This window comes from Crocodylus siamensis, chromosome 1 (genome assembly GCF_052110815.1).
Source record: "Crocodylus siamensis isolate JL-2025a chromosome 1, ASM5211081v1, whole genome shotgun sequence".
NCBI classification, from domain to species: Eukaryota; Metazoa; Chordata; order Crocodylia; family Crocodylidae; genus Crocodylus; species Crocodylus siamensis.
Genome location: NC_143395.1, coordinates 387,600,523 through 387,613,393, shown reverse-complemented (window position 1 = coordinate 387,613,393; position 12,871 = coordinate 387,600,523). Strand labels below are relative to the sequence as shown.

The window sequence follows — 12,871 nt, the reverse complement described above, 5'->3', positions numbered from 1 at the left end:
GGTTATTCTCACTGGAGTCACAGTGCAAGGCATTAAGCATGTATGCGCTGATGTCTTTGCAGGATCAGAAGGAAAAAGAAAGTATCCCCATTTTACTCTAGTGGAACTGATATACAGAGATTATGTCCCCAGCTCAGGAAGGTACATAAGCGCATGCCAAACCATAAGTATCCAAGTCACCCTATAGAAGGCGGTGTTTACAGTTAGCACCTTACGAAGTCAAGATGCCTTGCCTGTCATTCAGGAACCTTGTGGCAGGGTTAGTAACTGAATACGAATATTCTGAGTTCCTGGTCTAGGACCTGAACCGCAAAACCATCTTGCCTGCTACAGAAGAGTAAGGCTGCTAAGGAAGAGGATTTCCTTGATCAGCAAATAAACCATTAATAAAAGCAAACAAGCAGGACAGAAGAGAACTGGCTGGCTGGCTTTGCTGCAATTAGAATGATCATTTGACAAGCAGTTCTCTAAAAAAAAAAATTAACTTCAAAAAATATAAACTGCAACTCAAAAGCAAACTTGAGTAAGAGAAAACTGTATCATATTCTCTTATTTGGCTGAAAGGTGCATGTCTGCCCTCTTCCTCCCTTCTTTATCTCCTGCCACATGCTTTCTTTCTACAATAGCTACAAAACCTAAACACTCTCTTGCTAAATGAAGCCTCTGTGAGGAGAGTGATGGACTTACCATTTAGTTGCTGGCACACAGCCAGACGACTTGGCTTGAGTATAAACTGGCACTGCAGGTCTCGGGGCAGCTGTTCCATTAATAAGGACCCCTGAAGGTCCAAAGGGGAGGCACAGTCCTTTGATCCTTGTGTCTGAGACATAGCATCTCTAATGTGACTCATTTTAATTCCAAAAGGATATTCATGTCCTGCTCAAAGAGAAATCAAAATTATCTTCTGTGGACTGAGAACCTACAAAACTCAGTATACCTTGAAGAAGCAGCATATTATGCACCCTGGCCACCAATACTTATTTCCTGGTAACCTCAGAATAAAGGTTTGATGCTTTTCTAATTTATGATGGCACATAAAGCCATTACACTCAAAGCTAAACTGAGGTACTAGAAAAATCAGACCCACTGTGGTTGTACTGTGCAAAAGCCAACAGAAAATTACGAGTGATATTTTTTTCAAATCCAGTCTTTATTTTTCACTGTTTGGTTTGCTGTGCTGAAAAATTTCATTATTAGGTTTCCCAGATTGCTGGCAAGAAATGGAGTTTTGGGAGTCCATGAACAAAATTTTGTCAAGCAAAGGGAATAAAGGGGAATGCTACATTCAATATGAAAGTAATCTTCCCTTTCTGTCCCTGGTAACTGGGCACCCATCAATGCAGACAGGCACTCAATGATAGTTCCTAAGGCTGAAACAGGAAGAAAATATTAATCACACAGTTAGTGTGATTAATAAAATACAGACTAGTTCTATCCTGGCCAAGCTGCAATGCTCAGGGACTCTACAGCATGTAGTCAGTTCTAGGGGATCTTACAAAAACTCTACCTGAAAAGCTCTCCCTGGGCTTGTCTATACACAGAACTTAGACTAATTTAATTACAAGGGTGCTGGTACATGTTTTTAATTAAATTGATGTAACTTGTGCTTAGACGTGGTCCAGCCTATTTGTGCAGGCAACCAAAGATGCAAGGCAGAAAGAATCTGACATGCTTTAGCTAAACTGTCTTCTGAAGTACATCTGAAAAAGGCTGGGCCCTTAATATATCCAGCAGACTTCTGAGTTAATATCTAGGGTCGCATCAATTAATAACCAGTATACACCTTCTTCACCATAGATTACATACTGCATAAGGATCAATCAACTAAAAAGATTTTGCCACCTCTGCATCCCGTGAAGCTGTATTTAAAACTATTCATGAGTATATGCAAACTACACTGTATATGAGACTCTGGAAGACAGTTTGGTGTGCTTCAAAGCCAGAGCAGTTTGCACTGTCTATAAAGATCCACCGGTTTGACATTTTATAAAATATGAATAATATTTGGGTCCATAAGACATCTGGGGTTAAGTCTGCTACGAGAAGGAATGGGATGATTTAGCTGTGGCTAGATTTGAGGCAAGAAAAAGAAAACCCACTAACACTTCTTGTTCCCACTAACAATTCTGTTCATTTGCACAATCTAATGTGATACAACTACTACTGCAGATCATGGAAAGTTCTCAGCATTGAAAAGGGGGGTCAAATCCTTGAAGCAAATCAGACATGGGCCACTCCAAACCTTAATCTAACGCCCACTGGGTTTTGGTGGAGGCCCCTGAGGGGATAGTCTAAAAAAAATAAGTCAGTTTAGGCAATGAATTGACAATGTTTGGTTCAATTTCAGCAAGAGGGTCACAGCCTGGCTGCTTTCAGTCAGCTAGTCAACAGAGACAAACATAGGGCTGGGAGGCACTTCTTGGGTCACTGAGTCCAGTCTTCTGCCACGCAATTGCATCATGGACAGAAGAACTTTAGTATGCTGCATTTCCCCAGCACAGGCTGAGTTTCTGCTACAACAGGGAAACACTGTAAACAATGCTGTGGCAAGAGAGGAGGAAATATGACAAAGCCAAAAAGGCTCCGTAAGAGGATGCAAGTTATTAGAAAGGTTGGCAGCAAGAGGAAGACTGAGCTGTACCAAATGGAACACAGCACAAGTTGTGGTGAAAGATGTGGTACTTTCAAAGACTTTCAAGGGGGGGATGACAGAAGGAGAAGTGGCCTGCAAAAAAAGGACTCAACCACATCTGGGCAGCACTTCATGAAGGCAAACCCTCAAGACAGGGAAGTAAAGAAAAAACAGGAAAAAAACCAACAAAATTAGGAAGCCTCAGTTCAGGTTTTCTGTATCTCTTTCTTTCTTTTTTTTTTTAAAGTGAAAGTTAATGAGTGAATGCTGGAAAGCAAACCCATTCCAGACACTTACCTATGAGCGGGTAAGGAGCATCTTCTTTTCCTGAATTCACCCACAACTGGTAGTCTTTTTCAGAGCCCTTTAAAAAAAATCAAAAGTCACCAGCCATTGAGATTGTAGTACATTAAGTTTCTCACCACAATATAGTCTGTCCTAAGGGATTAGAAACAAGGGAACTCTCTCAATAGCTTCTACTCCTATAATACCCAAATAAACAGAACAGCTAAGCTTTGAAATATCTGTATTACCATGCCACACAATATGGGCTGTGAAGGCAAGATCCAAGCAGCACAAGTGACAGGACATCTATACAATTCTAGCAGCCTCACTTACTTGGATCCATCTCTCTCTACAGTAGCAGTGGGGGGGGGGGAACAGTTTGCTAAAGTGCTTATCTGATCTTTGCAGTGCATTTATCCTCAGAACAAGCTTCTGAGGTAGAGAACTACTACTACCACCATAGTATAGGTGGGGAAGAGAAGCACAGAGCATCAAAACAGAAATTGTCAAACTGAAGTGGATCAGCTATGCTGGAACATTTCCCCTGCCTGATGCAGGGCAAAGGACAATGTGTTCCCCTCACCTGGGGATTCCCTGAGTCCCTTGCTGCCCTGTGTCAGGTCTTGCACTGACTTACACAGGCATGGGTCAGCATGGACTCTGCCACAGGGCACCATGGGAGTTGGGGAATCCCCTGTGCCCTAGGCCTCCACAAAGGGACCCATGCTGACCTGTGCCTCCGCCTGAAGCACAGGCTGGCACAGATCCTGGCAAGGAGGCATGGAGCAACAGGAATTTCCCAGCTCCCATGGACCACCTTGGACTGGGATCCCTGCTATCTTGTGCCTCTGTGTGCTGGGATGTGTGTCAAGTCTTGCACCAACCCGGAGACATGGGTCAGCACGGGTCCTGGCATGGAGGCACAGGGCCCCAGGAATCCCCTGGCTCCTGCACCATCCCACATCTCCTTGCCAGGACCTGCCCTGACTTGTACTTCACAAAGAGGCATGGGGAAGGTCCCAGCATGGAGACCTGGGGTTATGTGGGTCCTGGCATGAAGGAAAGGCGCACCCAGGATTCTCTGGGTTCTGTGCCTCCACTCCAGGACCCTCAGGGGACTTTTCCAGCCTATAGAAATGTGCCCCAGGCATCTTGGTAAACAGGGAAAGCCAGGAAGGTACTCTAGGGGCCTGATCCTATCCATGGTGAGCAAGATTGGCCCCTTAAGTTCCTAGAACTGCCCACACTCTCTTATCACACAGCAAGTAGACGGCCTAAAAGCAGCAGAATTTATAAGTACCTTTTATCATGCTACTGATATGGTGCAACAAATGACAGGGACATTCATTTGCTTGGTATTTGTGCCATCATAAATATTGTTGTAGAGGCATAAATGTGATGTCAGTCAATGGCTGTTTCTACCCAAGGAGACTAAGCAATTTGTCCAAAGTCACACAGACAGTCTACAGCACAGAATGAACTTAAATCTGGGTTTCTCCTTCAATGGTTAAAGCACATTTAATCAACCATCCTCCCAGTGACCTACCAGACCTCCCTTCTGAAACAAAAACCAGCTCAATCTTACTTTTCTGCAGATTTCAGCTGCCCAACCCTCTCTATACTGCACATGTGAAGTGGCAGCACTGCAGACAGATAGCCTCAGAGCCCTTGGCCCTTCACTTCAAAGAAAAAGGCAGGCATGAACAAATGGGGCAGGATTTCACCCTTGTATACACTCACATCACTCCAGCAAACAACATAACCTTGTAGGTATGTGAATGGCATGAGAATGTGGCCCTCTCCCATTTTCTTCCTAAGCAGGATACTCTCTTAAGAGATGTAGAATCGTGATGGAAGAAGCAGCCAGGAAATCTCTTTCATACAATAAAAATACCTAAGAGATCCAGGAGCATCAATTCCTTATAGCCAAGTCCATGACAGGGATGGGGTCCTCTACCATGTTTTATGGGTTGTTGACCCATTACATCTTTTAAGATCTATGAATGAGAGTACTGACACACTCCAGAATACATGGTTAGAGAGGATCTGGGATGGGGACATTTTTTGAAGAAGTTATGCATAATAGTTCCTATGGAAGTAAAAGATTTTCTAAATATGCTGGGTTACTAGAAATAAACTTAAAAAAATAAAGACCCCATCTCTCTTGCACATAAAATATGAAAAAAATATTGTATTATTTCAGATACACTGTGAGGCAACTGTGAATAAAGGACTCACATTTGACAGCAACCATTTAATGGCAACAGGACATTCCCCAAACTCTCAGGTCTCTTTGGTATTTTGCCTTCTGCAAGCACCTGCACTAATGCTGACACACCCCATAAAATCATGGCTGCTTTCACTCAGATTGACAGAAGCCAAGCTTTCTGGACCACATTAGTGCTGCCAAGCTAGCTAGCAAGAGGTAGAAGGAATATAAAAATAGGCATTCCAAGTACCTCGGGGCTGGCAGCCAGAAGCAAATACATATAGTTGAACAGCACAAGCTCTGAATGGGGAGATGGAAAAAGAAAGGGGCTGGTAAATTCAGTTTTTAGGGGATGACTTATTTCCAATTGCAAGTCTCACCTCTGCTTTGCAGCACTGTTCCCAAAATTAGCAGCCCAAACCCTTTTTGTTACCCTGCGTGATAGTTCAGAACAACTGATCAATGACATTTTGCAGAAACTAGTTGTAGCTCGGTCAGACAAAGGACACCATGAGAAATGCTGATGATTTCTAAAACACAGTGAAGTCAGCCACAGTAATAGCTCCATTAATCACATACCATATGAAATGTATTTCATTTAATTACCATTGAAAAATCATACTCGTGCCTTTCAGATGCTTGTCTCTGGGCTTCCATGATATGAAATGACATGAAAGCATTCAAGATGTTCTATAAGGAAAAGCTACTTCTCTAGTAAAAGCAATTGCTGGATGTAGCTGGTGTGCTTTGATTGATATACACAATGCAGCTTTTTCCTTAGCCTGTCTGATTTTATTGCTAGTTGTGCAATATGCCCATAATGAAAAAGCCTTCATGCCATGAAAATGCAGAGATAAAAAAAAACCCTACTATATTACTTGGAAGAGTAATATAGCAAGCAAGATATTAAATCATCTAGATAGCTTTTCATTCTTTTTTCCCCCACTCAAAGTAGTAATTTAAACCAGGGTGAAAGATCAGTATGTATACAAGAACACTAATCTGAATGCTGCGCTAACAGTGGAGTAATAACTAACTCCTTCCCTTTAGGCTAAGGGAAATGCCCCTTTTCAGTGTTGCTGTTCTAAATGACTGTACTTCCCTATTCTGTATGCAGAGAAAACAACACCCATAATGAAGGGGAAACAAAGCGTATCAAGAGAACTAGTGTATCAAGGATGCTGCCTAAATCCTCTTCTGTTGCACAGAAGACTGGGAGAGACAATGGAGCAGATTCTGATCTATGTCATCTCTTTGCATCATACCGGTTTTAAGGATATTTTTTACACTGATAGAACAGACTCATTCAGACTCAAGAAGATTACCCTCATTCAGCCCACCATCATACCCTACAGCATCACAGAGCCATAGAAAATTAGGGTTGGAAGTGACTTCAGGAGGTCATCTATACCCTGCTCAAAGCAGGATCATCCCAGTCAAGGCTTTGTCTAGCCAGGTCTTAAAAACCTCCAAGGATGGAGATTCCAGAACCTCTCTGGATAACCTGTTCCAGTGTTTTACTACCCTCCTAGTGAGAAAGTTTTTCCTAATATCTAACCTAAACTTCACTTGCTGCAACTTCAGACCAGTGCTCCTTGTTCTGCCATCTGCCAGCACTGAGAACAGTCTAGTTCCATCCTCTTTGGAACCACCCTTCAGGTGGTTGAAGGCTGCTATTAAATCCCCTCTCAGTCTTCTCTTCTGCAGACTAAATAAACCCAGTTCCGTCAGCCTCTTCTCATAAGTCATGTGCCCCAGCCACCAAACCATTTTTGTTGCCCTCCACTTGATTCTCTCCAATTTGTCCACATCCTTTCTGTAATGGTGGGGGGTGGGTAGCAAAATTGAACACTACTCCAGATGTGGCTTCACCATGCTGAACAGAGGGGAATAATCACTTCCCTTCATCTGCTAGCAACGCTCCTACCAATGCAGCCCAGTTTGCTGTTAACCTTCTTGGAAACAAGGGCACACTGCTGACTCACAATCCGATTATTGTCCATTGTAACCCCCAGGTCCTTTTCTGCAGAGCTGCTGCTCAGCCAGTCAGTCCCCACCCTGTACTGGTGCATGGGATTGTTCTGTCCTAAGTGCAGGACTTTACACTTGTCCTTATTGAATCTCATAAGATTTCTTTTGGCCCAATTCTCCAATTTGTATAGGTCTCTCATGAGAGCTGTTCATGCGGTGTTGCTCATTTATGAAGCTAAATACTCCTAGGAATTGGTCTCATCTCTACTTGCAAGCCATAGACAAAAAGAAGTGAAGTGAAGAAGGGCTTAAACACAGTACAGGGAACTGTGGCAGACTTTCTTTACTCAAGGTCTGCAGTATACTCTGAAGACAAGGGAAGACCAAAAGGCAACCAGGGCAAGAGGCATTCTTATACCCTGAAGTTCTGTGGTCAGACTTGACTTCTGCCAGGGCTGGGTCTTAGGTATTTAGACTTAGGATTGGCATGTAGCTCCCATAATCCCAGGGCTGCTCTAAGGTAACAATGATACATCTTCAGCTGTCATACAGACTCTTCCCATGGTACAAGCAGGGTGTCTGAGGAACAGTGCGAAGTGTAGTGGCATGTTGGCACAGGCTTCCTCTCAATGCTAGGTCTACCCATGGCAAAATAAGCTCTGCCCACTCACTTGCACTTGAGTGTCCAGCAAGTTGATAGAATAAACATCTCAAGAGGGATCCCAAATATATGCCCCAGGGCCATACTCAAGCTCTTGGCCTTAGAATAGCCAGAGAGCAGCACTGAGGAGACTTAGGGGACACTCATAGTTACCTGGAGCTACTCCTGAGCAATCCACTCCGCCTTATGGCTAGTTTCTGATGCACTCAAGCAGGAGTAACTGGGCAGGCCTGAGGGCAGGAACAAAGCCATACAGATAGGGGTGCTGAGAACATCTGCATTCAGGATATGTCTAGAAAACAGAGTAGCCCTTTGGAAGCTCCAAGGACCTGTGTCAGATAGGTATAGTGTTTATAATGAAGTACCAGTCCTAAAGCTGCTCAAAACTGTGCCCCAGGCCGCATGCTGCCTCAAGAGAGCAGGAAAGCAGTGTTCAACAATTCTTGACTTCTGATATTTAAGTCTACATTCAGAGTATCCTGAGCAGATCAACTATCAGGGCCAACCGACGTATCAATGTCAAAAGGCTTGTATCCTAAGAGCTATGCCACTGAACTTTTCAACCACAGGGTTTTTTGCTCAGATCAAAGCAGGCCACTTACTAGCCTGTGAAAAAAACTCCCACCTGTGGACTTTGTTTACTATCAGTACAAGTCAGAACCAATTCAGGCAGTGGCAAGAGGAAATGAATATGCAAAGTCAGAATTCACAGACCTGATTCTGGACCCTGCCACTGGCTTACTGTGCAACAGCAGGCATGTTACTTAAAGACCAACTCCTAAAGCAGACAAGTACAATTACACACACAGAAGGGAGAGTTACATGCTCAGGCTATTTCTGCTATTCCCACATCATTTAACTGTAAGAACGCACAGGCATTCAGACAGTTTTCCAATTTGGACACCGAGGAGAGCACCTGCATTTGCAATTTAAGTACACAGATTTGTAACTGTAATTGTGATGCCTAATTTAAACGGAATAAATCAAGGCCAATAAAGATGCGTCTCCCACTGAAATCAGGACACATTAGGCCATTGCCAGATACAGGAATTGTACGAAGATTTCACTTGATCTAATCTCAACAATGTGCAAAATCATCTTAGCAACCACCATGACTGCTACTTGTCCCTCATTGGAGCATTGTGACACTTAATACTCATAATGCATCTGGCAATCCCGAGATGAAGGGCATTTTATTAACATATTTCTATTTCAGTTCTATAAAACTGTATTGTTACGGAAAGGGGTAACATCAGTGGCAATGTCTTAAAATTGGTTAAAGTACTCAAAATGATCCAATCAGTACATATTATGAAAAAGTGTCACCAGATCTGATGCAAGGACTTACGCTAATTCCCAGCTGCTGCAGCGCCATGAGAATCACATCATTTGCTGTATCAGCATTGGTTACAGTTAATGTTTTTGACTGTGGGAGAGAAAAGGAGAAGAGAAAATTGGCATTAAAACTACAGAGTTTGCAAAGAACAATTCCCAATAACTGGACTAGCAATGCATTAGTCAGTAGCAAAACCCTGCATGTATAGGATGTGCTGCTGAGACCTTGGCTGATAAACCAGATACGCTCTGTTGAGAAAAGCCAGCCGTCAGGTCTATTTGTTTATTATGTGCCAGAACAAGCTCCTAACCATCTCCCCACCCAAGCACACCACAGTAGAGGGGCAATTCAGTTATCATTCTTGACATGGGAACTCCTGCATTGAAACATGCAGCTGAATCAGCCACTAAGAATTGCTCTTAAACTGCTCGCATGACAAATAAAAGATTAATTTGGGGTATATGAATGGTCTTTCAAAAGGAGTGGGGTATTTCAGACTGAACACAATGATTGTGTTTACTGAAAAAAGTGGTGAGCACACTGACATTTAATAACTCACTTTTTTACTGAAGATTTAACTAGAGGATAATTACACTGATCAAGACTCTGCCTTTTGCTATGTTTATTTATTTATTTTAACATGTATGCATGAAAGTTAAGTTTGGTTTGACAGAAGCAACACGTCACCTTAAGAATTCCCACCCAGCCATATTTGTACTTCTGTAATACCCTCCAAATCTATTGATCAGCAATATAAAAATCTCCCCACTATATGCACTATTCCTTTAACAGGCTGAGGAGTGAAAACATGACCTTGATGAGGAGGAAAATGGTTTGGCCATAGTTGAAGCCCTTCTCTGTATGTCCTGCTTTGTTAAGTATGGCACTCTGAAAAATTTTCTTTGTATCACTGTCAGCCCTGTACTAATGATATTCCTACTTTCTTGAGAGCATCTAGCATGTTGCCATGACAGTGTCCCTTAACCTTATTGTCACTTCCTCCCTTTTACCTATTCACAACCAAGTAATTTTATATGAAAAAAGAATATTTTCAAGACACTGGCTAAAAAAAAACTAATTAACCCCTGACTTCAACAAAAAATGCAGAAGTGGTACTGCCACCATTTTAAGTAGCTTGGGAGAGAAGGGAACACAAAACATCAGGGGTGTCTGTACATGTACATTGAGGCTGCTCCGACGTGCTGCAATTACAGTGCATTGCAACAAATTTGATTAACTGAGACTGCTGGAGCGTAATAATTACCACGCTCCAGCAGATTCCAGTGCCGTGTGCATCAGCAAACCCGCACTGAAAAATGGCGGGGGGGGGGGGGGGGGGGGGCGGCGCTTTAACTAAAGCTTGTTTAATGAGCTTGTGTATAAATGCCCCAAGTGGCCCAACATAATATATTTCAAAGCCAGGATTTGAACATTTGGCTTTCAGTCATGTGAATCAGTTTGCTATACTCTGTTGCTATATATAATATTGATATTTTATATCAATTTTAAATTGGCAGCAGGACTTTCAGATAAAAACAAACCCATAACATTTTGCTTTTAACAAAAATTTGAAATGGCCTTCTGTGTAAGTCCCTAAATGCAACAAACTGCTATGGCAATCAAGGTAAAGTAGCAAGAATACTGTAGATTTTGCTTCAGGACATAGATGAATGCTCATAAAAAAATTAATATTTCCCCCAAGCAATGACATCTGGCACTCAGGAGTAGGTCAGCATATTTGCATAAGTTTTGCTTTTGGCTACAATATAATAAAATGTTTCGTGTTGCCTGTTCCCCCTGCTTCTAAAATGAGTTGATTCCCTGGGATCTCCAGCTGCTGCAGTACAGCGGGGATGATAGTGTCATAAAAACTACTGAGATTATGAAATTTCCATCTACTACTCCTCTGCTTCATCACTTATACCTAGACTAGCATATTTTACTTCAACAATTAGTCTCAAGAAGACTGAGTTTAGCTTATGAATTCATTCTAACTAGGAAGAAATGATGCAGCTGCAGGGGACAAGCATTCAAAAGATTTTCAGATACTTTTTCAGAAATAACTTGATCCACCCAAACCGCTACTGCTCTCATGACTGTTTAACATTTCTTTTACCAGCTCAACAATTCTGACAGTCACCTATCTATAGGAGCACGGTTTCTGGAGGAATCCCTCATGTTTGGATTTCTTCAGATACAGATTTCTTCTTCTTGGAAAAGAGCCTGCTAAAGGTACCGAGATTTCTACTAAAACAGAACACACCATTGCAATGACTTTTTGGGCTCTTGAAATACATTTAAAAGATTTGTTTAGAGGGAAAAAGTAAGTATATATACATAAAAAAGAGGGAGAATATACAGGGACTGAAGTATTTCTCTAATGGTTTGTCCGAAACTTAAAAAACTGTGGTTTGTTTTACTTAAATGTAGGGGTGCATCGATAAAGATTTTTTGGGCCAATACCAATGGTCCATTATTAATTAGCTTCATTGGCCGATCACTGATCTGATTGCCAATATGCAGCCTGGCAGCTTGGAGAGTAGCATCTGGCTGATAAGTCTGTTGGGGGAAAAGGGGGGCAGATTAAGGTCCCCGCAATGAGGGAGGGAGTGGGGCAGGCGCTGAGGCAGGGGCAGGGTCCTGGGGCAGGTGCTGCCCAGCCAGGGCAGGGCACAGGCATGGAGCCACAGCTCATCCGGGGGGGGGTGTATGTAGGATGGGGGTTTGGTTCCCATCACTGCACGCAGGCACAGGGGCTGTATGTCCCCCAGATCTGTGCACAGAGCAAGGGCAGGCTGCAGCTGTGGGCTGGGAGCAGCACCAGGCTCTTCTCAGTGGAGGTGGCTGGGCCAGGGCTGAGCTTAGGGCAGGCAGCGGCAGTGAATGCATGAAACCTCAGGAAGGAAAACCTGAAAACTCAGATCTGCCATTTTCCAAAGGATGTCTTCAGTTTAACAAATGGTGTCTTGAGTCTAAAAAGGTTGAGAACCACTGCCATAGATGGATAATTTTACATGGGTTTAAACTTGATGAATCAATTTAGCTGGTAAAGATAACAGGGGTCAGGTTTAAATTGTTTTAGAAGTGTCCAGACACAAAGTTCACTGGATTGGCTGAACCATTATAAAAATCAAAGCTAGTGATAACTGTGAAACTAAAAAAGTGCAACTTTGTGTTTATATCAGTTTAAAGAGTAAAAGCAGGGCATGTGGCACCAGCATCTGTCAGGATGCAAAATGGAAGCTATGCTGTGCATTCCTCCCAGCACTGTTGATTCTCCACATTTGCTTTCTCTCCATTGACGAGCGCCCTTGATTCACAAAACTCCTTCTAACCTGAAAAGCATAATCCTAATATTAAATGCAGACAACACTTATACTGCAGTTGGTTATGCTAGGTGGTTTAGACTCTGAAAGGTGTCTAACTCTAAAACTAACTCTCACTGACGACAACGGAAGTTACTAGTGCTCAGTAACTCTCACTCAATTTAAATGTACATTTTTCAGTGCAGAAACACTTACATATGCACAAATTCCAACATCCTTTGCAATGATCTTCAGAGGGATGCTCTTGGGGTAATCTTTTTCTTTCTCTTCTTTGATTCGACTAGCAAAGCAAACAGATTAATTCTTTTTTATTTTTATTAATATAGTCAGTAATATTTACACTCGTCTCCACAGTAATCTAAGTAATACCTGGATAAAGAACAGATGTGTTTGCAAAGTTGCCCCAGTTTCTTAGGGGGAAATGATGCATCTACAGTCAGGATAATATTCC

At 42.5% G+C, this 12,871-nt stretch overlaps 1 protein-coding gene across 4 annotated transcripts in view; it reads right to left on the bottom strand.

The window, feature by feature from the left end:
- The window catches only part of ARHGAP20 (Rho GTPase activating protein 20), a 90,998-nt gene that overhangs the window by 20,486 nt on the left and 57,641 nt on the right, over nucleotides 1-12,871 (bottom strand). For all 4 annotated transcript variants that reach the window (XM_090029365.1, XM_090029383.1, XM_090029375.1 and 1 more), the window contains 4 exons: nucleotides 12,616-12,700; nucleotides 9,107-9,184; nucleotides 2,930-2,996; nucleotides 688-876 (listed from right to left, as the gene is read on the bottom strand). In XM_090029365.1, coding sequence (XP_089885491.1) covers nucleotides 688-876; nucleotides 2,930-2,996; nucleotides 9,107-9,184; nucleotides 12,616-12,700 — 419 coding nt within the window. The remainder of the gene's footprint in view (nucleotides 1-687; nucleotides 877-2,929; nucleotides 2,997-9,106; nucleotides 9,185-12,615; nucleotides 12,701-12,871) is intronic.